At 40.7% G+C, this 27,883-nt stretch overlaps 1 protein-coding gene across 4 annotated transcripts in view; it reads right to left on the reverse strand.

Annotated features, from left to right (window-relative positions):
• The window catches only part of ELAVL4 (ELAV like RNA binding protein 4), a 90,375-nt gene that overhangs the window by 41,131 nt on the left and 21,361 nt on the right, over positions 1-27,883 (reverse strand). For all 4 annotated transcript variants that reach the window (XM_040231210.1, XM_040231207.1, XM_040231209.1 and 1 more), the window contains exon 2: positions 10,807-11,047. In XM_040231210.1, coding sequence (XP_040087144.1) covers positions 10,807-11,047 — 241 coding nt within the window. The remainder of the gene's footprint in view (positions 1-10,806; positions 11,048-27,883) is intronic.

The following is a 27,883-nucleotide window of genomic DNA, read 5'->3' on the forward strand; positions in this document are numbered from 1 at the left end:
AAATGGGCGCAGAGGTCTGATGCCCAGTCCTGGGATGCAGAGGGGACAGGGTGGCTGCAGAGACTCAGAAGCCACCTGTATCTCAGTTCAGGGCAGCAGGCAAGGAAGCCTGCTTCAACTGTCTATACCTTTTATTAATGAAAACAGGGACTCCACTCAGGCAGCTTCTCTGTTGGCTGCCTGCCCCAGCCATAAAAAACAAGTCTATCAATCCAACATGGATTTAATTTGAAAAAAGGAAAACTATATGTATGTGATTTCAGGCTTCATACCCCAACCTATAGGATAACTGGCAACAGTCTTCATGATCAGAGGCTCTAGTGAGTGTGGTGGGAAGGGAGCAGGGCTGGGATCCTGGTTACCACTTGAGAATGGGATTAAGGTTGTCATCATCCACATTTCCTTGATGCAAAGAAAACTCAGACTAGGTCATTGTGGTGAGTTGGTCTGTTACTTCTGAGATGAGTCATCTAGCCACAATTAATTTATGAACATTCTCTCTGGTCTCCTTTTACCATTCTACTTCTATTTCCCTTCTACCTTATTTTTTTTTTTTTTTGAATCTGTGGCTATTTAAATTTTAGCTCTTTTCTATCTTATAAGTCAATTCAAATTCTTTTTGGATCAAATGGCATATAAATAAATAAGAAGGCAGAAAGAGGAGGCAGGACAGGAAACAAGCAAGGAAAAGAAAAAAGAGGAAGAAAGGAAAATAAGAAGTTAAGAGTTTCTTCTTTGGGGTGCACTGGTCTTATCTGTAAAGTAAGTATAGACATTGCCGATATTGGGTACTTTAATAGGGTCAGAAGAGGTACTGAGTATAAAAACCTTTGCAAATAAACATGAAAGGCAAATATCAGGGGTTATTAAGTATACCTTTCATGGTCACACTACCAGTAAAATTATTTAATCTGATTTGAGATGTTTGTGAAGAGAGGTGGCCATAGGAATTAGAGTAATTACCCTAATTAGCTGTATTCCACTCAGTGTAGATTGGGCCCTGTCTCACCAGACATCCAACAACAAAACAACGGCCAAGCAGAAAACCAAACTGATAAATCAGTACAAAACTGAAGTTTTTGGAAAGAAACTCACTAGAGAACATGACTCTGACCTCAGTGAGAAAAACAGTAATTCCCAAATCACCATGAGAAGTCTGTAACTTGTCCATCCCTCCTGTGTTGCTGCTGCTAAGTCGCCTCAGTCGTGTCCGGCTCTGTGCGACCCCACAGACGGCAGCCCACCAGGCTCCCCCGTCCCTGGGATTCTCCAGGCAAGAACACTGGAGTGGGTTGCCATTTCCTTCTCCAATGCATGAAAGTGAAAAGTGAAAGTGAAGTCGCTCAGTCCTATCCAACTTCTAGCGACCCCATGGACTGCAGCCCACCAGGCTCCTCCATCCATGGGATTTTCCAGGCAAGAGTACTGGAGTGGGGTGCCATTGCCTTCTCCCACCTGTGTTAGGTCAGGTTATTTATTGGCAAAGTAGAAGGAACACAGACTTTGGAGTCTGACAGACTTGCGTTCAAATCTCAGTTTCACAACTTATTAGCTATGACCTTAGATAAATTTCTTAACCTCTCTGACCTTCTTTCATCAACACAAAGTGGGTACTAACTTTACCCCCCAGAGTAGTTCTGACTGTTCTATTCATTACCCCTTGAAGAGGTCTCTGAAGCTTGGCTCAGCTGTTTTCTCTGTGTGTACTCATCTCGGATAATCTACTCTCTACCAAGTTCAAGGCTCACTCCTATTTGACACTTGCTCTGAGAACCCCAGCCCACAGTGATCTTTTTCTCCTCTGAACACCCATAGCTGATGTTTTATTCATTTTCATTCAGCAACAGCAGACTAGTAAGGTAAAAGAAACACCATAGGCTTTTTTTCTCCAGCTGATTCTTTTTTTAAAAAATAAATTTATTCATTTTAATTGGAGGCTAATTACTTTACAATATTGTAGTGGTTTTGCCATACATTGATATGAATTCGCCATGGGTGTACATGTGTTCCCCATCCTGAACCCCCCTCCCACCTCCCTCCCCATCCTATCCCTCTGGGTCATCCCAGTGCACCAGCCCCGAGCACCCTGTCTCATGCATTGAACCTGGACTGGTGATCCGTTTCACATATGATAACATACATGTTTCAAAGCCATTCTCCCAAATCATCTCACCCTCACCCTCTCCCACAGAATCCAAAAGACTGTTCTATACATCTGTGTCTCTTTTGCTGTCTCGCATATAGGGTTATCGTTACTATCTTTCTAAATTCCATATATATGCATTAGTATACTGTATTGATGTTTTTCTTTCTGGCTTACTTCACTCTGTATAATAGGCTCCAGTTCCATCCACCTCATTAGAACTGATTCAAATGTATTCTTTTTAATGGCTGAGTAATATTCCATTGTCTATATATACCACAGCTTTCTTATCCGTTTGTCTGCTGATAGACATCTAGGTTGCTTCCATGTCCTGGCTGTTGTAAATAGTGCTGTGCAGCTAACTGATTCTCAGCCTTGGCTTTCTGACCTGTAAAATGGAGCTGATACCATGGACCACACATAACTGGTACAAAGCCTCAGTGAGACAACATCCATGCCATATCTCACCGCAGCTGACACACAGTACTGTGTGCATGCGTGCCAAGCCACTTCAGTCGTGTCTGACTTTTTGTGACCCTAGGGCTTCCCTGGTAGCTCACCTGATAAAGAATCCGCCTGCAATGCAGGAGACCCTGGTTCAATTCCCGGGTTGGGAAGATACCTGGAGAAGCGATAGGCTACCCACTCCCAGTATTCATGGGCTACCCTGGTGGCTCAGACGGTAAAGAATCTGCCTGCAATGTAGGAGACCTGGGTTTGATCGCTGGGTCAGGAAAATACCCTGTAGAAGGTCATGGAAACCCACTCCAGTTTTCTTGCCTGGAGCATCCCCATGGACAGAGGAGCCTGGTGGGCTACAGCCCATGGGGTTGCAAAGAATCAGACACGACTGAGCGACTAAGCACGGACTGTAACCTTCCAGGCTCCTGTGTCCATGGGATTCTCTAGGCAAGAATACTGGAGTGGGTTGCCATGCGCTCCTTGAGGGGATCTAGCACCACCCGGGAAGGCCTGACACACAGTAGGTACCTCATCAAAACGACAACTTCATTGTTCTGTTATGAATCCTTTTGTGCTCTCTTTCCAATGAAATTAACAGCAAGGGTCAGGAAAAGCGAGTTTGGGCTTTGGTGAAAAACAAAACAAACACCTCCCACCCAACCACTAGGTCCTTCTCGCCCCTTGCCCGCCTCCGCAACTCCAGCACACAGAAAACAGCAAATGTGGCACCACCTTTATGCGTCACATGGGCTCCCAGCCACTCCCAGACCTGCAGGCTGCTGTAGGGCCCTGTAATTTGTCCTGACTTCCTCTACTCATTGGCCGTGCTAGCAGCAACATGTGGGCGCAAACTACGTCTTATTCTCTTTAGCTTCCTCACAGACTCTGATATAGAATTTAAGAGAAGAGAAGGAAAAGATATAATATTTATTTGGTCTGAGGGAGCAGACATTAAATAAATAAAGTTGGCTGATTGAAAATCTTTCACAAATGTAAAAGCCTTATACAACTATATGGTCTCCATCTGAATTTTATCTTCTCTCCAAACTAGAAATATCTTCTCCCATCAAAGCTCAATTTTGGGACTGTAGGAAAAACAAAAAGGCGACTTAAAGATCTTTAGTTCTGACAAGGAATAAAAGACAGGTAACAAAGTTCATCAGTTAAGAGCAGTACGGGGTGGGGTGGGGGAGAATGAAAAAAAATCACCACTATCACAGCTCACAGAAGACAAGAAAAAATGATTTTCCCATTAACACATTTCAGAAAGCACTTTCCTCCTACCCTGAAGCTGATGAATTACATTTTTAGATAATGTATGGAAATTTCAGTTTGACATTACCTTCCTGCTTAGTTCCTAGTCTCAATCAATCAGGTCACTCTATAGAGAAGGGGGGAAGAGAAGTGGAGAGTGAGAGTGTGTGTGTGTGTGTGTGTGTGTGTGTGTGTGGTGTGTATGTGTTGGAGGAAGGAGGGGTGGCTGAGTGAACAGGGAATTGGTCTTAGGAACCAAACAGCCAGCTAAAGTACAGAAATAGAAAATCCTTAAAATACTCAGTCCTGATTCACATCCCAGGTAAAAATCCTTTGAGACACCTCTCTTGGGATGTGAGAATACTTTCCTACAGTTATCTGAGTTTGGAAGCAGGACAGAACCATTTGATTTGGAAGGGAAGATGAAGGGAAAGATAGCCAGGGGGCAAAAGGAAACCATACCTGGTCTATAATCCTGCCTATTGCCGTCCTGGGGAAAAAATGCGTTGAAAGAAAAAGAACGTACCTGCACAAGCTCTAAGCCTCACAGCTCCACTCAATTGCCAACCTGTCCTAATTAGAAAGGATGGGAGGTCCCTGATTGCCCTTGATGGGTGTATAAGAGGCACAATGATTATATGGTTCACGGTTTGCACTTAACGTTTTGGAGTTCTTTAAGTTCCCCTTAATAAAGCAGACCCCTATTCTCCTGTTTTGTAACCCCATTAGTCTGTCAAATCTTCTCCTTAACTAAAAATTTTCCATTCAACCCCCAACAATAATCAATCCTCTCCCCAAGTCAACAACTCAAATTTCTTTTACTCTTCTTTGTGGAATGTGTATAAAATGACTGCAGGGAGGTGATAAATAAAATAATAGATGCAAATCTGCCTGATTTTCCTCTGAATTCAGGAGGCACATTGCACTGTATCAAGTACATTTGCAAAATCAGCAGCAAAATATGCTGATAAATCCTACTATTTCCTCTACCCTTCCCATTGCTAACGCATATCCCTCTGATGTGCATGTAGCAAAGTTCATTTAGCTAATCAATATCTTGGGATTTTCTTGGATCTGCATAATTGAGGCTGGGTTTTAAGTATGCTTAAACTTAAGGCGGCATCCATTTCAACACAGTGCTTGCAAGATAAAGAAGAGGAGAGCACAGTGAAGGGTATCTTGTGAAGAGAGAATCTGAAGGTAGGAACCACTCGAAATCTATTCTTTCTTGTTCAGATAAGCAGTGACCTTACTGGTCACTGGTATTTTTTTTAAATGCATACCCTGCTATTTTCCAAGACAAAAGATTTTGAACTCTAATTATATTTTCCCTATACTAAAAGTTTTCATTCCCTAGGTAATATAAGTTGCGTTGGTTTGTAAGGGGGAGATGTCAGTTTAGTATTTTTAGGGAAACTGCCAGAAATAAACTATAATGGGACAACTCACAATTAGTCAGAGAGCCAAGAGTTCAAGTCCCAGCTCCCCTACTTGGAAGCTAAGTCATCTTGGGTAAATGACTCAATTGCTCCTGAGTCCAAGTTTTTTGGACTGTAAAATGACTGTCTTGGGTATTACATGAAACTTCATTTATTGATCTCAGCCCAATGATCAGCACTCATAGTAAGCACTCAATAAACACTGGCTATGATTATGAATCTCCAAGAAGTCCCAATTTACTATTTAAATGAGCAACTATATTTAAAGCTTGTAATATGGTATCCAGAATACACAGAAGGCACACAAAACATACAAAAAGTGCTGTTATTATTTTTATTTGTCTTTGCTGGATGCTGTCAGAAATTACACCAATAAACTTATCCCAGGGCTGAACTGACATTTCAGGAGTAAATTCAAAGCATTTTTGTACTTTAGGATTTTTTTTTTCAGAGCCTTTTTATTGTTTATAATGTTATCTTAGAGGCAAAACAATTAAATTCCCACAGTGTCCCTATTAGTCCAGTTCCTTGTAAGTATATGAGGTAACATAAGGTAACCCACAATCCTCACTCACCTCTCCCTCTTGAACCCAAGAGACTGTATCCTGTGTAATACCTCTTGGCCTTGATGCTCTAACAGACACAGCTTCCTCCCAACCCCTAACCCCCAACCCCCCACTGCTGTAGTCCAATCCTACCTCCTGAGAGGGAATTATTAGCACTTTCACAAATCCAAGAAAGAACAGAAGTTACCCAATGTCACTGAATCAACGCTGAATTGGTTCCTTTAATTAGAGCTGTGATTCTACACACAAAGGCTGTGGCAAAGAATTCACCCTGATGCCTCTGGTAGTGAAGCATCTTTTTTGCTCTTTCCATTAGATGATAATATTAATGAAGCCAAAGTCATCTATTATAAAGGAAGAATGAAAAGATGGATTAGAGGTGGGTGTTAGGAAATGCTGTCTTTGTCCATCAGGCACTACTCTAACTGATAACGCTCTGTGTTTTGGCCCCGATGCACAGCACGTGGGATCTTAGTTTCCTGGCCAGGAATTGAATTGCCACCCCTTGCACTGGAAGCTCTGAATCTTAACCACTGGACTATGAGGGAAGTCCCTGACTTAATGTTTTCATATGCTTAACTTCGCTTGGCAGCACTGCTTCAATATGAGAGGACTGCTTCTGAGAGGCATGACCTGGCTTTACTTCCTTTGTCCAAAGCACAGAAGAACAAAAAAAAGACTTTTGTTCTTAGACTGGAATTTTTGCTCCATTCCTTTTGCTTTTCTTCTGTCTACCTAAATCCTAACCCCATTCTTCAAATGCCACCTCAGTAGCTCTAGCTAATGGAGACTTCACCTTTTCTCAACCACCCACAGCTCATATAATCTATTTCATATACTGGTCTCTCCATATATTCAGTTTTATAACAGATAATGTTCATTTTGGATCACCCCATCCTCAAAACCCCCACTTCACAGTTCTCGTTTGCCTGAAATGGATAGAAAACTACTGTTAAAAACTATGCTGCATGGGTACATGAAGAGTGATATCAAGTAAAAATATAACTCTTTTTTTTATCACCATGATGCAAATAATCACACAGTCTAGATAGGCAGATCAAAACTTCTTGCTGTCGTACACTGATTTATTTCTGGGGAATTTTCTTTGTTACTTTCCTCCCTCCATTCTCTGTTCCTTTTCGAGAGGGGTGATAACAAGAGAGACAATTATAAAGATGCAATTTAGCATTCCAGCTGTGCTGGCTTTAAGACATACCATGAGCCACCTAACTATCCTGGTTCAGCCATATGTTTCCTCCCCTAAAATACTAATCATCTAGGAACCTGAATTCAGAAATGCAATCTCAAAGCCTGAAAAACAAAAAGGCAACAACAACAAAAAAGAACTTCATTCAATTATCCGCAGTCCACAGGAACAACAGAATTTCTACCAGGGGTTTGGTGTTCTTTGCCTGAGTTCCTCGGTGGCACGAATCCTTGCAGGATACATGCCATCTTCCTTTCTCTCCAGGAGCAGAGGTGCAGGTAGATGGAGAAGAATAAAGAACATAGCTTCCAAAGCCTCCTTGTGTTCACAGATGCACACAAAAGCAACTTGCAACACACATTTTCTCTCCCCGGTACCTAGATTATCCTGATAAGTGTCCTTTCCCAGTTGGAAAAAAGAAAATCTAATATCTCTGAGAAGATAAGTAACAGAGATGTCCAAAAGCACTGTAAGGGAATCTTAAACCTGGCATTTTCAGTAAATTTGACTCTCCACTGAAGGCTGAGTTATATCCCCAGAGGATAATAAATATTGTTATCTTTGCCTCTGGTTATACACAGGGGTCTTGTTTTAAGCCATGGTGCATTAGGTAGACTTTGCAGAGTGGAGCAACCGCTGCTCAGAGGAACGTGATGTTTCACTGGGTTATAGGGGAGGCTTAGCAGGTATCTTCAGGTAACACAGGCAGGAGTGTCCTCACATGCTTCCATGTAAGGTCACGCTTTTGGAAACGAGGGGTGAATCCCAGCTCCACCACCTGCTAATAAATGGTGCTGCCTCGGTAAGTTACTTTAACTTCACTAAGCTTCTGCGTCTTCATCTAAGGAAATGGAGGTTGTTCTCAATGTTAAATAAAATAAGGTATGTTCAGTGTCCAGTAAGTACCTGGCCTAGAAGTACTTGATACATAATAGCAACTTAAGTCCATGCCCAAATTCAGATGGAGAACTCATTGACAACCCACAGCAAGGAGCAAAGCCAGCCTACTGGCAACACCATTAACAGTTTCTCTTTCCCTCTTCTCTCCTTCTTTCCTCCCTCCCTCCCCACCCTCCTGCACTTTCAGAAACCAGAACCTTCTAAGGAGATCGATTACATTCTCTTAGGGAGTGGTTAGGCTGGGAAATCTTAATCTTGAATTCTTATCTTTTTGCCACTTCCCACCCCCTAATCCTCCCACTGGGTATTTAGAACTCCCTGTAAACTTCACAGGATTGAGATGCATTGAGATCTGTAGGAGGTGTTGGAGGAAAAGGGGGGACTAGGATGTTAAAAATCAGGGCAACAAAAATACCTATGATGTCATTTACCCTGACTTCTGAACCACCACCAGCAGCCTTTTAACTTGGCAGGTGTGAAACCTCAGCTTCCCAGCCTGTGTTATCACTTAACCCCAAATGCAGGCCTCAGAGGGTCTTCCATTAGAGAGATCCCCACTCCTTCCCCACCTCCCTACAGTCTAGCTCTCTCTCCTTCTCTGACTTTTAGCGTAGCCAATTAAACCTGAACAACGGGTGGATGGAGGAAATACGCTGCATCTATGGAATGGTACAGCAGGGACCAGTTTCACTGTTAATTTAAAATGCTAGAATTAATTAGGTAGTGTAAATGAAGAATTTAATAAGCACTCTTTACAACCACAAGTTCTACTTTTATTAAACACTGCTACCAAATGAGGGCAAATATCGCTGGTCTCTCTGTATTTCCCTGCCTCGTTCCCATAAGTTCTTTGCAAATAAAATTCTTTTTCCCCCTGAATTAAAAAAATGCATAATTATAAATCTATGCCTGAATTGTATTTCTGCCTTCAACCCATAAGCTTCTTCTTTAAGCTCAGATGCTACTGTATGTCTCTGCTTGTGCTGGAGAGGGTGCTAAACAAACCAAAGTTGACAATTTTGGTTTTTATACCAAATTAAAGGCTGTCTTCGAAGCTGTCACTCCTATTCAAATCCACTCAGTGAACTACCAAATTAGCATTCTTTCAGTAAAGGAATCTGCTTGTTTAAACATGTGTCTTTAGAAAACAAAGAACAACACCATGAATCAGTACTTCTGAAAAATCTCACTACACTTCTAAAGGAACTCTTTTGAAAAGGTGCTTAATAATATTCACTAAGATAGCTGGCAGAGTCCCTATTTAGAAGGTAAGGCTATACCAAAAATACATTTTCCATACAGGAGTAGGAGGAAGAATCATATGGTTAACTGGTTTTAATTTGGTTTGAATTATCATCCTATTATATAAAGATTATTCAGGAATCTAAACATTGGCTTTCTGACAGCATAGGCAGTTCTGTCAAAGCATGTATGATCCAGGGCTCTGGGATAAGAACACCAAAGCCGTGGCCCTATTTGAGACCCTGGTAAAATTTCTCTGTTCTAGTCACTCTTCTTGAAACACACTAACTGTACTTATAATAATAACACCCTCCCCCGTTACTGAGAAACTACTATGCAAGAGGCATTGTGCTAGGCAGTATATATCCAGTCTCCCATTTAATTCTCACAAAAAGTCCTTTGAGATAAGTACTATTTTCCAACTTTACAGAAGAGGAAATTATGTTTGGTGAGTTATGTGATTTCTATATGTTGAGAATTATTTGAATTTTATGATTTTTCAAAATAATATATATAGGGGACAAACTGACAAGCGAATCAGAAGAATTGGAGAATATAGCTACATGCACACAAATACACTGTATTCTCTGATTTAAAAATCAAGATAACGTATTTCTGTATTTTAAAGTTTCCTTTTTCCTACATAGGCCAGCTGCTCTTCAGTTAAACTGTCCAGAGAGAGGGAAATAAAAGTCAACATTTAAAAATGATAAATACTCAAAGCTGAGTGTGAATGATTTTAGGAGGGGAGCATCAAAGCATAGCAGCTTCACTGCCATCACGATGTAGTCCAATATTTTTCCAAGAAAACATTCTCACTTCCAGAAAGATTACAGGGAAACGACCCCCAGCTCCAGCCCCAAAGGATTATAGCGTCAGTATCTGGCAGACACTAGGTCCTCAATGAATAACTGTCAATTAGAAAAAAATCACAACCTAAAGTTTTCAAGTATTGAAGGACAGGGTATTGTTTTACTTTCCAGTAAAAAGTCTCTGAATTCTCAAAGAGTATCTTCACAACAAACAAGTAAAATAAAATTCCTTCATGTAGCATCCCCCTCCCATGACAGAGTAGATTTATTCCAGAATAATCTGCTCTCCTTAAGGCCTATTACTCCCAGGGACAATGGGCAGTTGTGATGACAAGAGCCCCCTCTAAAACACTGTCTCAGACACAAGGAAGAGCACTGGACACACACGAACCAAATGTTTGAGAGGAAAGGAATAAACAGACAAAAACGAGAACGGGGTTTGGGGGCAGAGGGCAGAACTGAGAACTAAAGAACAAAGTGTTGGGGTGGCTGATTAAGAATAAAAGAGGATACAATCAAAGGATTATTTCACATGAAGTAAAGCTGAGGAAGCTCCAAAATCTTTATCTGCTTCCTGGTCCTACCAATCTGCAATGAGGTTTCATGTAGTGTTCACACACATATACATTTGTGACTGTACCCGTGCTATCCTTGAATGCAAGGCACAAGCTGCAAACACTCAAAGCCACCACCACACACACGCACTCCTGCCAAGGTCTGCATGTCCAATGGAACAAGGTAGCTGTGAATCCCAAGCCTAGAATAGTGAAGAAGAGCATACCTGTAATTTTGTCTCTCACGAGTTTGCAGGATTCTATTTCACCAATGCTCCCAAAGAGACTCCTGAATTCCTCCTGGGTCATATTCTGGGGTAAATAGTTGACTATGAGGTTGGTTTTGCTGTCATCTGTGGCTGCCCCTGTCTGCATGGGAGAAGGACAGTTTCTATTGTTGCTGGAGGGTCCATTGCTTGTATTGGATGTCGGGCCATTTGACACCTGAGGCTCCATGGTGCTAATTATCTAAATAAAAATAAAAATATTAAGCCTTTTGATATCTCAAAGATACAAAGTCTCTTTCAAGATTTGATTTTATTTTTTGTAAAGAAAGGGAACAAGATAAAGCAGGATGGAGCAAAAGAGATATGGTTGTGAACACAGCCATTTAGAAACATGTTTTTAACCAAAATGTTAAACTCCCCTTGCTATTTTTAGGCCAGCCCATAGATTTTGAACACAGACTAGAATGCAGTGGGAACTCTCCCATTATTTTGTTAATGAAAAGCTAATTCCTGTTTTCATTACACAATCACTCTCAGAAATGTATACTTAAGCCACACCAAATTATAATTAAAATGTAAAGTAATAATCATGATTAAAATTATAGTTCCATTAAAGCTGAAAAAGCTAAACATAGGGGGCTACGCTCACAAGATCAAATACAGTACCTGTTTATTAACTATCTCATAAAGTAAAATGACATTAAATTAAGTGGGGCTGTTCCATATGGGAAGGGTTTAGATTTTCACTGATGCTTAATAATGATCAAAGTTTAGGTTTCATAAAAGCACGGTGGGGAGCTACAAAGTTATCTAACGATGTTTCTCCCCAGCTACTCTGTTATTGTTTCTCCTGGACTTCAAATAAAATAAAAAACATGAAGGAAAGTTCTCTCTAGGTCTCTGCTTCAAGTCTAGTACAGCCCCAGATGGTCCTCTCACACATTACTCAAAAAAAGACTTCTATGTATTTAAATAGTTAATTAAAGGAATATTTCCACGAATGTGTTAACTGTTTGAGGCAGTATGCATGGGAATAAAGAGACAAGCCTCAGTCTCTATCCACAAGGAGCTTACAGTCCACAGAGGACATAGAAGGCAAAGGGCTGCAACAAGACAGTGGCCATATAACGGAGGAGCAATCAAACCTGCTTAAAGGATAGGGGTACTCGGGGAAAGTCCCAAGATGTTGTTGGAAGTAGGTTTTACATGAAAAGCGGGTTTAAGCCCATGGAGCTGGTTCATGAAGATGCTTTGTATGGTATGACAAGCACTGAGAATCAGAAAACTGCACAGCCAGAAAGAAGGCACTTCAGGCAGTACAATTCAGTTCAAAACTCTCCTGTTGGAGATGAATTCCAGAGACATCCAGAGATTTCTTTGTCATCACAGGAAAGTGGGGCAGAGTCTAGGCCTGTACCCAGTTTTCCTGGCCCAAACGCAGTCCATCAGTCCCACTTTCCCATTCTGTCTGAGCTCCACCCCTTACTCATCCTTTATGGGGTTCTTTCCATCTTCTGTGAAATTGAACATCAACTCCTTGGAAATGGGATCATGTTCTGTTATTCCCTAGTTGTGTAACTTTGGGTAAGGGACTTGAACTCTGAGAACCTTAGCGTTCCTCATTTGAAAGAGGAGAAGAACAATGCTGCCTGCCTTGCAAGGTGTTAAGAAGGATCTGGTGACAGAATATATGTAAAGTGCCTGAATAGTGGTGGGAACATAACCACAATCACTGATATCCATTAAAGTTATTCTAGGGCTTCCCCTGGTAGCTCAGCTGGTAAGGAATCCACCTGCAATGCAGGAGACCCTGGTTTGATTCCTGGGTTGGGAAGATGCCCTGGAGAAGGGATAGGCTACCCACTCCAGTATTCTTGGGCTTCCCTGGTGGCTCTGCAATTACCTGACGTGACTTCTCTCACTGACTCCCCACAAGAAAGGAGTGAGGCATATTCTAACATCCTCTGTGTATTATAGACAAGGAAACCCAAGCTTAGCGGATATCTGATTACTAGTAGCTTCCATTATTATTACTATTATTTGGCTGCTCTGAGAAATCTAGGGAGATAAGCCTGTTTATGTAATATACATGGAGTAAAGTGTACAAGTCTCAAGGGTACAACTCAAGGAATGTTTACAAAATGAACACAACTCAAACTCAAGTAACCACCTTTCAGATCATGATATAGAAAATGACCAGCATTCCAGAAGACTTTCTTGTGTCCCCATTCTCATCATTCATACCACCCACCAAGGTAACCACTACTCTGATTTCTAATTCACAGACTTATCTTTTTTTGAATTTTATATACCTGGAACCACACAAAATGTACTCTTTATGTCTTTTCGCACTTTATATCTGAGTGTCTTTCATGTCTTGAAATGTAGAGGTAGGCTGTTCTTCTCCACTATTGGAGAAAATTGCATTGTATTAAAATATTATATTTTATGTATCTCTTTTACTTTGAAGAACACTGGGTTATTTTTAGTTTTTTTTTTAACTATTATAGATAATGCTGCTATGATCATTACATACACATCCTATGGTGTACATACACATTTCTGTTGGGAATATTCTTTGGAGTCTATTTTGGGGTTCAGGGGTATTTCGGCTTTAGTAGGTACTGTCTATAGTTTTTCTAAGTAGATGTACCAACTGACTCTCCCACTAGCAGAATATGAAAGTTCTAGTTGCTGCTTGTCCTCATCAATGTTCAGAGGCTGTTTTTTGTTGTTGTTTCTCTTTTTGTTTTGTTTTGCTTTTTGCTTATTTGCTCACCTGAAACAGTGCTATAATAAAAAGGGAATAAGTTTTAGAGTTTTAGCTGACTTAAAACTCTAGTTCTACTACTTATTAGCTCCGTGATCTCAGGCAGTTGGGCTCTTGGGCTTGTTTTCTCTTTATAAACCAGAATAACACCACCATGCAGGGTTATTTATATATGTAAGATGCCTAGAACATAAAGTGGCTAGAAGCATAGTAACTATTACTCCTCATTATGCCCTACATGGATAAGCTTTGCTCTAATTGCTTCTCCTTCTGAGGGTCACAAGTGGGAACTGAAACCAAAAGAAAGAAAAGAAGTCTCAGAGGAATCAGGGAAACAAGGCAGATGGAGGAAGGTGGGAAGCGTCTAAGATTCTTTGCCATCACGTAGGTAACTAAGTGGCTTCACTTATCACATCAAAACTTTCAGGACAACTGTAGGATTGCGTTAGGCTGGTCCAGAGAACAAGGAGAAAGTGAAGGGCTCTATAGAGGAATCTTAAATCAAGCTCTCCTCAGCACTGATTAAAAAAAAAAAAAGCACCCAGTAACTCCTATGCAGATACTCTGCCCTTGAGGCAAGGGTCCAGGAAAGAATCAGGGTGTTGTGCCCAGGGGAGGAATCATGCTAATGGGGATAATGTTTTAGAACATCATCGCAACTCCTGGCTGGGAGGTAGGTTTCTGCTCTGCCAAGCCATCGGCCTCCTGGGTCTGTGCAGTGCCTCCCTTTGGTGTGTCGTCTCACTGCTTCACCGAGTCAGGTGTCCAGGCAACAAACCTAAGGAGCACCAACAACTCAATAAGGAACTTGAAAAACAGAATTTATCCAGTTCAGGAGGCTTGGCTGGCAGAACCACAGAGTTGCCCAACAGCTATATTTTGATTTAGTGGCAAAAAAAATCAGTCCCACAATCTACAGAACGCCTTCCCTGCACCACTTTCCTAGGTTACCCTTCTTCCGGTTCCTACACAGACACCTGAGAAATATCCTGCAGCGAGGCAGCACTTAGAGTGTCAGTGATGGGGCAGGACAAATGTAAGTCATTCCCAAGCATGTTGAGATTCTGTGGGACCAAGACTATAAAAGGTCACCTGAAAGCTGCGTTCCTTTTTAATTCACTGGATGCTTGACTCACAGACACATGTGCTGAATGCCAGTACTTGTCCCTGTGAATATTTCACAGGTCTCCGTGCCCCAGAAAGGCCTAGGAAGTATCAAGTCTGCAGGCAAAGAAATTTCAGTTCCCCAATAAGCCTTCTGGATCTCCTTACATCCTGTGTGGATTTCCTAATTTATGTTGACTCCTGGAGCTGAGCCCCATCTGTGCATTAGACAATCGTACCCTAACTGGGGTCCAAACCTCTGAAAAGGAACCATGAAATACAATGTTCAGTACTGAGCTCCTTTCATTGAACAAACCTATAAATCAGGTCAAGTCATTCCCGTCTCGTGGAGATGGAGCTCTCTCTACTCTGCACATACACTGCACAGTTATCCTTTTGTGGGCTCAGAAGGAACTGAGGGAAATGTACATATGCACACACACAGAGTTTTCTCAATAAAAGCGTACAGTTTTAAAGCTGAGAAACATTTGCAAATGTGTTAATATACATTGTGTAATAAGACCCCTTGCTGGTCTTAATGACGCATCCCAGGATGCAAGACAGGCTTAAAAAAAGAATCAGAAATGTAAAATGTCAGACTGAAATCTGACACACAAGAGAACCAAGAGCGTTACTTGGAAAATAAGAGAAGCTGCCAGGATGTAAATATATGGAGTATGAAACTACGGCATTTTAAGGTCACATGCTAGACCTTACAGAGAGGACACCTGCAATCTCAGCTTGGGAAAAAGACCAGAGATAAACATGTGTGTTTGTGGGAATCTATTCTCCAATAAATTCAGAAGCTGGCTTGGCGAAATCAGAACGCTTGCTTCCGCAGGGTAACACCTTTGATATTCTAACAGCACAATTTTCACTGCAAGTAAATATATCAGTTACTTAAGTGTGCATATGTACTTTAATGAAGGATTCTGTGTGGGTCTCACAGCCAACTTCGTAGCTGACCAGGTTCCAACCTCCTGACTTGCCTTCCTTCTCTCTTCTGAACGGCAATTAAGAACAGAATTACAGTCAGCATCCAGAAGAGAGCCTTGAGGAGGTTCAGTTGACTTCAAACTCTAATGGTTACACAAAGCACTGCATTAAATCTTTTATGTTCCCATGATGTATTTTAAGAAACATTATACAGGCAGAAAATTTCAGGGATAAACTATTAAAGCAGTGCACAATAACGCAGGCACTCAAATCCTGTCACTGTCAATGTCGATGGTTTGAATGACTAATTACTCACACTCAACGCATTAACCTCACCCCTCCCATCCTCTTTTTTTTTTTTTTTTTTTCCTGCAAAATATACAACAAAAGCAAGAGGGAAGGCTTCAGGCATGCAGCTGCAGGGTCGTTTATCTCTGCAGAGACAGGAGGGAGAAGAAGCAGAGGTTGGGTCAGGCTTCTTTCTTTCTCAGGATGATACTGAGAAAAAAAAAAAAGCCAACCCTCTCAGCCCTTTGTGGCATCTCTGTTGCCACAATCCAGGGTCCTTCCCAACTGTCCTAAGTAACCATTCAATAACATCTTTTGTTATTGTTCATCTAAAGTATATGTTAGACTGCTTCCTGGACAGGCCAGGTTATATTCATTAAAAAAGGGTTTATTTCCATGATAGCTAGATCTGGAAATGTTAGATGAACGGGGATGGAGCTCTGGAGTGCCAGGGACTGTGCAGGGTCCAGGGAATACACAAAGACTGGGAGCTGGCCCTCATTGAGCTCACAGGGTGGATGCATGATGTCAGAGAACATCAGGGGCCACTGAGCCTAACACTGTAATCTTAACAAGGAATCCGAGGACGAGAAAGTGGAAGTGACTTGCACAAGGTCACAGTGCTAGTTAGAGGCAGAGATGGCACTTAAGTCCAGGCCTATATCTCATTGCGTATTCTTGTGACAATGCAGACATGCCTCTTTGGATGAGAGCTTACTTCTACTTTATCTTTGGGGGAAGTGTGAAGATGGTTATATCACAGATATGTGCCTGAATATAGGTGTGGAGATATGTCTATTTCCTTATTCTTCTGAGTAAAGTACTTCGCAGTTCACAAAGAATGGCAACCTCAACTACGGATTCCACAGTAGAGAGACCACATCTGCTTTATTCATAATAGTGCCTCCTGCACGTAGGACAGGGCCTGAGAATGGGTAGGTTCTGCATTAAGAACGACTGAATGAATGAAAGTCCTTGCAAGTCCAATAGTTCCTAAATCCTTCTAACAACCCTGGGAAGTATAACCCAATAATTTTAGTAGTGTCATCTCCATCTTCTGTATAGCAAGAAGACAGAATAATTATTGAGTTCCTATCATATGCCAGACATATATTTAGATATTATTTTAAATGCAGATTTTAAGAGGCATTCATTCTAGCAGGACTGCTAAAGCTTTGGCTGACATGGACCCTGTAGAGAACTTGCTGAATACCTTTGCCCTTTCTCCTCAGAAATTATATATATATATATATATGCACATAACACTTTGGGTACACTAAAGTCAATTCTTGGTCTCTGACTGAAATCTCCCAATCGACTCTAAGAGTAGTAATATAATTAAAGGGCAGAAGTGAAAAGTGAAGTCGCTCGGTCGTGTCCGACTCTTTGCGACCCTGTAGACTGTAGCCCACCAGGCTCCTCTGCCCATGGGATTCTCCAGGCAAGAATACTGGAGTGGGTTGCCATTTCCTTCTCCAGGGGATCTTCCCAACCCAGGGATTGAACCCGGGTCTCCTGCATTGCAGACAGACGTTTTACCGTCTGAGCCACCAGTTCTTTCCCAAATCACTCTTTTCATGTAATGTCTTGCCCTCAGAATTCATTCAATAAATAAACAAATATTTATTGCCAAAGGGTCCACATGTCAGAGGAGAGAATAAGCATGTCCTATGGCCAGAAAGTCCTTTAAGTTAATTAAGCAAGAGCCATTCTGAAATCCTAAAAAGGACTTAAAGCCTCCTTTAACGTTTCTTCCATCAGCTCATGAATCCCTTACAGCTCCCTCTATCCCCAACTCTTCACAAGGCTTTCCTGTACTCAAGCTCAGGGGTGGGGAAGTCAGGTTAGAATTATAGGGCTGGTCACTCGCCTTACAACTGAGGACATCACTATTTCAGGCCCCAGAGAGGTAAATCAGGGGTCCCACCATAGCCCCCTCACCAGTTCTGTCAGCCACACCATGTCATAGCTTTGCTCCAGTATTTTCCATAGAAGTGGCAGTCTGACAATAAACTGTACGGTCTTGCATTTATGAATCTTAACCTAGTTTACACCATCAGTATTTACGTCATGAGGCAAAATAAAAGATTACAACTTTATATTACAGGAACCTGCGCCTGTAGAACTCACTGCTGACATGTATCATCCGAGAGCTCAGTGCAGGGCCCTTGTAACTATCACGCCACACTCAGCTATCCTCAACTTCTGATTTTCTAGGGGAGGGGTGGCCTTGATACTCCAAAAGCAGGCAAAAGGTTCAAGAGAAAAGAACCTAAGCAGGTCACAGATATATGTTTCTTTTTCAAATACTCTCCCTTCTACTCTCAGTGCCCTCAAAATGTCAGCATCCCCGGAAACTAGAAAGATACTAAAGGACTGTGCTGATTGCAAAGATGTCTCAGGTGTGTACATCTGCAATACACCTATGCATTTTATTAAATATTTTAATGAGTATTTAAAGGTGTTTTCTTTTACCATGTTGGAAGGACTTTTGAAAATTTATGTATAAAAGCTAAGCCTTATGTAATAGAACAAGCACTCCCAAGAGCATGAAGAATAATGTTTACCAAGGGCAGTCACTGAATCAAGCCATTAAAGAAATAGATTTAAATTATTCATGAGAACAAAAATAAAAGTCCTAATTCTCTTTGTAGGCATTTCCCAGTTAACCCTTATAAAATTCCAACATGCAGTATGTGAGACTCTGGTGGAGCAGCCCAGACTACTGCCTCTCACCCCCTTTTCAAAAGCCTGAAAAACAAATCCCCAAAGTTAGAAAATTACACAGCAGGCTCTGTGTTCCTGAAGACATATTATTTTTAGGAATAATTCTTCACTTTGCTTCTTGCTCCTTGAAAGATACTAAAAATGTCTTTACAACACCCCCCCCTCCAATTTCATATTTCTTTAAAGTTTTGTCCATCAGCTCATAAACTCTATACTCTCTTCTCCTTTTCAAGAGGTTTTAATTTGCTCAGATCCCTTCAGATCAACTTTTTTCTAAATGCAGTGCTTTCCTGGTTATGATTCAACTGGGAAGGAGCCATAAGCTATTACTGGGGCCCAAAAGGAGGGGCTGAGAATCTATGATCTGATCACTCTAGGAAAAGGGAACTTAGGACTATACCCCCACCACTAACGTAATGACTCACAAATTATAGGTGATGACTCACAGAGACTGCTAGGCGGGAGGATCTGGCTGAAGACTGCCTGTATGTCCCCCCAAACCACTTGTACCAAGTTTCTGTAGATTCTGCTAGAAGGTAACTAGAAAACTCTAGAAAAAAAATTTAATTCCAACTGGGGAAAACATGCTGACAGTTTAATAATACCTTTGGGCAGATGCACAAATAACCTGAAAGACCTATTTACTCTAGGAAGTTATGTGGTAATAAATTCTCAGCATATCTTTAAAACAAGTGTATTCAATTCAAGACAAGTTTATTGAATGCTTTATAGACTAAGGCACTGTTCGAGGAATTGGGGAAACAAAAATAATTTGATCCCTGCTCTTACAGGGTTCAAGTTGAGAGAATGAGAAAGGAGGGGAGATAAACAAATAATTAAAATCAAGGTATACACCCCTTTCTTTCAGCAATTCCCTCCAGACTGTCTCTGATGACTCCCACCCCCACCCCCTCACCAAAAGCACGTGAATGAAATTATACACAGACAAGTCACATGCCACTCTGATACTGAACTGACAATCCTGTTTCAGGTCTGAATGCTTACGTCCTGAACAAATGACTATTTGGAACAATGAGGTAAGCTTGAGGCATTACTCCTCTGAAACAGCATCTTCTTCACTGGAGATGAGCACAGGGCATGCCAAAAGTATTCTCAGTGGTGGTAGTCAGGGTTGTGTTTTTTGTTTTAAATCAGCAGCCACTGGAGAGAATAAGAGGCATTAATACTTAAAATAGCAGGGCCAGCATTTAAATGAAAAGCATAATCAAAATTTAATTTCTCTTAGGCATTATTCTCAAATTCACAGAAATCTGAGTTTTTAATCTTTATCCCCAGACACATCACATACATTTCTCCTCCTAAATAAATACTGGCCTCCTTAATATCTTACAGTGTCCCTTTAGGGCTTCAGTTTTGGCCTAAAATGATCTCCTAGTGTGCCCGTCCTGGGGCAGTGCTGCTAAAACTCCTGAGTACTTGGTTTTAACAGACTTACAGAAAACTCTCCAGAGCAGAGGGATGGCTTAATTATCTAGTTCACTGTAAAAACAAGGAAATCTTCAAACCACACCCACCCCACCGTCCATTCAGTCTTCTTTTCCAAAATGGCCTGTAAATAAATACAGTCCCAAACTTTCAATAAGCTCTCTTTGTTAAAGACGTATTTGAAAAAGAAATGTCTTCATATTAATATAAATGTAATTTCATGGGCAAGCACTCAGGCTTCCTGAAAAAATATCACCTTTAATAAAAAAATCAATTGGAAAACAATTTCCTTCCCATTCTACTCCCTAAGACCTCAAACTCTGAATATGTAATGTAGACAAAATAACCAAAATGCCTAGTAATAAGCTACGGATTCCTGTTGGGATGGGAGCCAGTTGTGATGGTATCTATGTTATCTTCGTCTTCCATACAAAGAACACTAATGAGTCACTTGTAAAACTGTCCACAGACTAAGTCAGACTTCTGATTAAATGCATAAAGAATAGCCAGTGGCACAATTTATGTAAACATATTAAATACTGTGTATTTATAAAAAGCCTGGCTAGTGGCTCAGAGTGTGAGCAAACTCACCAAGATTCAGCTGTAAAAAGTCATGGGTTATTCGGTATCTATATTATGACCTAAAGCATAGGGTCACTTCTCTCCATTTGTTCTGTGCACACTCAGATTAAATTTTTCAGAAATCCATATAAAAATATTTTTTATTTTGAAAACAGGTACTTGTTTTCTTAACACAGTTGAGATAGAGATGAGGAAGAGAGCAGAGGGAAGTGGAGAGAATTAGTATCTAGAAAAATCTGCACAGAGCAACATTTGCTTTGTTGAGAGGAATTGTATAATGCCAACGGCTCTTCCAATTCAAAGGAGAGTGATTATCTGGGGACATTACGAAGCCAAAGACACTGAGAGAAACAAACCGGATCTCAGCACCTCAATGCATGTAATGTAAGTGACCAATATATAAATTAGACCCATGGACAAGGCACACAGCCTCATAGTACATCTATCTGTTCATCAGTGAAAAGATTTTGAACATCAATCTGTTACGGTAGTTTTAAAAACTCCTTTATCACACTTGAAATTTTGTTTTTTTCCTTCTTCATTGACTTCCTTTCAGGTGTTTTTGTTTGTTTTTGTATAAGAAAGAAACATTAGAAAAAAGGGACACCCTCTGGGAAAGCAAGGGGGAGAAAGTAAACTTAGGCTCTAGCAAACCATGGCTGGTGATAATGCAGACCTGGGCAGGGAGAAGTGTGGATCTGAATTATCTCTGGACAAAATGCTTAACTGAGAACATACACAGAAATTCAAGATTTGAAAGTGTTGCTTTAAAGTGCCGTGAAACAGTCTCTCTGATCATTATAGGTGGAAATATAAATTGGCACAACCTTTCTGAACCTTATGTTCATATTCTTAGACCTGTTGATCCATTCTGAAGCTCAGAAGAGAATCCAAAATTCTGTAGACCAAAAGTATGCACAGTAAGGTATCTTAAGAACAGTGTGCCTAGAAGAGTGAAAAATAGAAACCAGCTGAGGGCCCAACAGAGGGGGTGACTAAGCTATCATATAATTTTGTGATACAGCATTCTACAAATGTTAAAATCATGTTTATAATGCATTTTTATAACATGAGAAAATGTTTGTAATCAATGTAGAGAAAAGGTAGAATTAAAAATGGATTATGTCAATCACATAAACATGTACAGTGTAGGAGGGAAAAAATGAAAATGCTAATAATAAATAGTAGGATTATAGGTGATTGTTATATTTGTCACCATTTCTATTCTTCAAGTTTTTTGTTTGTTTTACAATAGCACCTTTATAATCTGAAAGAAAGTTATATTTTAAAAAGAAAAGAAGCATCAAATACTTCAACCCAGTTCAGATCCAGTATTAACAAGGATGTCATCTCCTTTCCAGAGCCATCCTGCAGGATTTCTCCTTGGCCACACTCTGCTTGTTTCTACGTAGGAGCCCAAATGAACAAAAATCGCATTTCTTGAGACAGTCTCTGGTTTGGTCTCCCCTTCACCTAAATCACTGCGTATTAGCAAGTTTACACTCTGAAGTCTGCCTTATCGCCTGGTGGCAACCTTCATGAGGACAGCAAGGAGAGTGGATGATTTATAAGAAAAACATTTCTTGGATCAGGGAGTGAAAAGTACTGATCCGTTCTAAAAGCTCCTGCTGACAAACTCTGATATTATGAACATTCTGCACTTGGACAAAAGCTCCCACTTCTCTTAATTACATGGTTTGAGCAGGAGCCTGCTTTCAGGATCTGCCCAATCATACAACAGCCATTTATTTTCCCAACTGCAGCTGCCAAAATTTCCCTGATCTCTGTTCTGTGCTCCATCTTCAAGGACATCTTGTGAGTGTATGACACTGTCAAGCAGCATTCCACGCTATGCTTTTTAAGCTTCTCGTGCTCTCTTTCCTGCTTACGGAGATCCTCCTAATACATATTTATAAAAATCTCATGAACAAGAGGCAAAGTGGAGAGGCAAAAAAAAAAAAAAAAATCACAAATACCAAATATCAGAATACTTCTACCTGCTTTGAGGCAAATACATTATTATGACAATAACAACTAATATTCTCTATTATCTGTGTGATGGGTTTACTTTTATTTTATGGGTGCTACATCCTGTAATTCACTGGGTTCCCTCTTTGTAATACTGCTAGGAAAATGAGTGCCAGATCTGTGGCCCTCTCTGTGTAAAGAAAGAGCACAGGATCTCACTGCAGCTAATTTTTCTTAAGCACAAACCTTACCCATGAGTTTATCTTATTTTTAAAATTCTCTTCATTTTCCTTCATCTCAATCTCACTGTGCTATTTTTCAAACTCTCCTACTATATGCATTAGGATTTGCTTCATAACAGTGAGAATTTTGGATTAGAACAGAGGATAAATATGTTTCTATTTCTGTCTTCACAATCTTTTGTCTTTATCAAAACATGCCTTTAAAATCTAATTCATAGCAATTGGGCAAGAGTCAAACTGGTATTTAAAAAATTGAGAAATAATCAGCCTTTAAAAAACACATGATGAAGTTCCAAAATTATTATATATGCATATATATGTGCATCTTTTTAAAACTCAAAGTGTGTAATAAATAATTCTCAGGTAAGGTCCTTTAAGGGATAATTTAATACATCCCTAAGAATAATTTGGATATGACACATCCAAATTACAATACACTAAGGTTACTGAAGAGTTTACTTCTTTGAGTAGGGTAACCAGTCTCCTCTGAAATCACAAAATAAATTTGTTTGCAAGGTCTTTCGACTCTTGACATATTCTTTTCATCCCAGAAATTTACCTTTTAAAAGAGTGAAAGAGTACCAAATGTTCAGAATGACCTGTTGCCAAATCAGTGCAACGTAAACTTCTTTGGTTACAGGCATATTTTAAAGCCAGTTAGAGTGTATGTTAGTCACTCAGTTGTGTCTGACTCTTTGAGACCCCATGGACCATAGCCTGCCAGGCTCCTCTGTCCTTGGGATTTCCAAGGCAAGAATATACTGCAGTGGGTTGCCACTCCCTTTTCCAGGTGATCTTCCTGACCCAGGAATTGAACCCAGGTTCCCGGCATTGCAAACCGATTCCTTTCTTGTTTGAGCCAGGAAAGCATGCATTTCTTTAGTTACAGGCATATTTTAAAGCAAGTTATAAGTCACAATTTAATAATGATAATATACCAGTTCATTTGAATAGCCTCTTCCCACAACTGAAGTTAGCTTTTAAAAGAAGAAAAGCAGTATAAAGGAACAAAAAGCCAAGCTAACTTCCTTAATATTAATGAGTTCCTTCAATGAGCCAGAAGCCATTCTGTTAAATGCCAGGGATATGAAGGAAATAAAAGAGGTTCCTGCCTGCAAGAAAGTAAATAAATAAGTAAATAATTACTGTATAATGTCATAAATGTGGTAATGGAGAAGGTGAAGGTGAAGTCGCTCAGTCGTGTCTGATTCTTTGCGACCCCATGGACTGTAACCTACTAGACTTCTCCGTCCGTGGGATTCTCCAGGCAAGAATACTGGAGTGGATTGCCATTTCCTTCTCCAGGGGATCTTCCTGATCCAGGGATCGAACCCAGGTCTCCCACGTTGGAGGCAGACGCTTTAACCTCTGAGCCACCAGGGTAGCCCATACTAAGTGGTAATGGAGAAGCACATACTAAGTGCCTAACACAGTCCCTGCCTGGAATGTGGCAAAGGCTCAGTCTCAGAGGAGATACTGAGATAAGGCTGATTAAAAAGTCCTTTGGTTTACACAGGGAGATGTCTAGGCAAGCAACTACCATGAAGTCTTTCCAATACTCCCAACAGCACACACAAAAAGGTGATACGTATCTCCACGTATATTACTTTACTTAATTTTCCCACAACTTTGCAAAGCAGGTAATTGTCACTCCTATCACTTACAGATGAGGCCTGCAGCTTAAAGTGAAGTCACTTGACATATGGTGGAGAAATGAGGCTTCAGGCAGTGCCTGCTGTCAATCAGCCAGAACACAATCTGAACTCAAGTCTGAAACCAAATTCTGTGCCCTTTCCTAAACCTCCAAGTCTGGGCAAAGAATTCCTATCAGCATAAAAGGCAATCCAGTAGTCTCAGGGAAAGTCAATAATCCGATTAAAACAATTCTATGCTATGTATCTGCTATTAGTCAATAAATACTGCCAAATAAATTGGTATTACTGGAAAGATCTTAATTCAAAATTCTATATGGTGTAATGGAAAGAACATGAGGTTTAGAGTTGATCTGATCTGGGTTTGAAAATGAATTCCAGTCTTGACCTTGTCTTAGCTACTTATGACTCTCTGAGGTGTAATTTAAATTTACTCATAATAAAAATGTGAACAATTTTCTGTCTGCCTTGCAGGGTTACTGTGAAGATTGAAAAATAACAAATTTAAGGCATTTGGCTCAGAGCTTGGCACATAGTAATCACTTAGTATATGTTCATTTCTATTGTCTAAACCATAACATACTGAAAATATGTGCCCATTAAAATGTGTTGCAGGTGGCAAAGTTGAGAGCTGGAAAGATTTGTCCTTGGAATTTAATTTCTGAAATAGAAAAGAACACTTAAAAACGTTATTACTCATCAGCTATATCAATAGTCATTTCTATCTTCAAAATGCTTCACAAGCATTAACTAATAAGTTCTCACAATAATGCCAGTCAGGAAAATATAGAGCAAAGGGGGAGAGATTAAGTGAACTTTAAAAAACTGAATAATGAAAGCACCATTTTAATCACTTACAAACACAATTTCAGGTACACTTAGCCCTTTTAAAAAAACTCTCTACTGTGAACGGGTTAAAGTTAGATACTTCAAATGCAATAAACAAAGTCATTAGGGCTTCAGATTTCTCGAAATGAAAACCCTCTTGTTTTCATGGGAAATTTCAGTAAATCACCACAGTGTTCTCTGTATACTGCGAGTGGGGGGCACTTCTGGCTTTCCACGTGGACCTGCTTAGGGTTTAAGAGCAGGGTGTATTTTTGGTCCACCCTCCACTTGGATGGCCCCTGCCTTCCTGTGGATCCCAAAGGGCAGAGACATGGGCCAAATGCACTTCAGGGATTTTCCAGGCTACCATGGGAAAGGTGTGTGGGCAAGAGCAGACATTACAAGTGTTATTTCCCTGCAGAAACGAAACAAACCTTTACAAAGCCACTGGGAAGAATTCATTAAATCACATGCTAGATGCAGAAAAGTTTGTAAGCACATTCAACATCCCACTTAATCTTCCTAAAGATCCTCAGGGAGGGTTGGGGTCCATCCTCCCTCCTCCTACCAATTGCATTTTACAGGTGAGCAAACTGAGAGTTAAGGAGAAAATGAGGGGTAGAGTGACTAGTCCCTGCTCATAAGGTGCAGAGCTGAGATCTGACTCCCATCTTCCTCCTTTACCCACCACAACCTCCATAAGCCCTTGGAAAGCACACTCTGGGCAGCACTGTTCTGTGACCAGCAGTGGCAAAGCAGAGCACACTGTGTTCCTTCCCCTGCCATGCTCTGTAAAGCACTCCTGTTGGCCCAGAAGGCCCTCTCCTCTCTTCAGCAGGCCTAGTGCACCCTCCCTGGCCCCCCATTACGGCTCCTTCCTCTATCTCTTGTACATATTTCCAACACAGACATTGAGCATGTTGCTTTGGGACTCTCCATCTTGCTGTCTCCCTCTGTCACTGGACTGTGAACTCTTTGAGCACAGGAACTGTATTTGATTCATCTGTAATCCCAGGGACCAGCTCCAGGTTTTATTAGTAGAATCAGTGAGTGAAAGGATGGCTCTCTGTGCTCTAAGTGAAATCTGTTTTCCTTGCTCTGTTTCCCACCATTCAGCTCTTATCATAAACCTCTCTCATCTCTCTCTTTCTCCTCCTCAAAATCAATTTAAAAATAGGAGCACTTTGATCCTTTAAAGCTACACGTACTTACCTTTATTGTTTCCCTCAACTTCTTTAAAACTGTTTCAAAAGACTGTATTTTAAGGCCAGGGGTCTTCCATTTTCTGGGTAATCTTTATAGCCTCTGTCTCGTCACTTGCAGATTCCTTTGACCTCTGATTTCCTCTGTTTCAGGCCTAAACTCATATTTCATTTTCACTTTGAGTTTGAATCTGGCTGAAGTCTGAAGATTAAGAGCCCAGAGACCATTTCTACCTGTAAGATTTTCTACATGTCACATAATCTATAGCCCCCCCCAAACCAAGTCTTAATACTTGGCTGTTAATATCAGAGTCTTGCATGCTGGCCATTTTTTCCAAAGAAATAAGAGAATACATTATCATGTAATTACTTCTACCTCCATCCAATTCAAACCTGTTCAAACACTTATCAAATATCTATTGCATAGCATAATGTTTAAGAACACAGGCACCAGATCCTGAATGTCCATTTTTTAACTTAAAAAATTTTTTTTTGTTGTGCTGTGTGACTTTGGCCATATTACTTATTAGTTCTATGTCTCAATTTTCTCAGTATTGGTGAGGTTCACAGGGATGAGAGAGTTGGACTACAAAGAAAGCTGAGCGCTGAAGAATTGATGCTTTTGAACTGTGGTGTTGGAGAGGACTCTTGAGAGTCTCTTGGGCAGCAAGGAAATCCAACCAGTCCATCCTAAAGGAAATCAGTCCTGAATATTCATTGGAAGGACTGATCTGAAGTTGAAACTCCAATACTTGGGCCACCTGATATGAAGAACTGACTCACTGGAAAAGACCCTGATGCTGGGAAAGATTGAAGGTAGGAGGAGAAGGGGACAACAGAGGATGAGATGGCTGGATGGCATCACCAACTGGATGGACATGAGTTTGAGTAAGTTCTGGAAGTTGGTGATGGACAGAGAAGCCTGGTGTCCTGCAGTCCATGGGGTCACAAAGAGTTGGACATGACTGAGCGACTGAACTGAACTGAACAGGGATGTGGCAAAGATTAAATATTTTATTATTTTTAGATAATTGAGTTCCAAGGCATTTGATACCTGCCCTCTAGGAATTCAGCTCTTGAGGGATTAGCAGATAGATCTGTAAACAAAGTTCCAAAATGTGATACGGGAAGTGCCATAGTCTGAAATGCTTCCTGCAGTATGCTCCTTTCACGTTACGTCTTCTCCATGTCTTTGTAGGTGTGGTCCCTATCCCCTCACTAAAATGCTTCTCCCATCACCATCTAAATAACCCTGACATTTTGCAAAACTCAGCTGAAGCCAGCCTCCCTGGCCCACACAACCTTGGGACCCTCCTCTCTCTCCTGCTGTAG

Source organism: Oryx dammah, unplaced genomic scaffold (assembly GCF_014754425.2).
Source record: "Oryx dammah isolate SB20612 unplaced genomic scaffold, SCBI_Odam_1.1 HiC_scaffold_28, whole genome shotgun sequence".
In the NCBI taxonomy this organism is placed as follows: Eukaryota; Metazoa; Chordata; class Mammalia; order Artiodactyla; family Bovidae; genus Oryx; species Oryx dammah.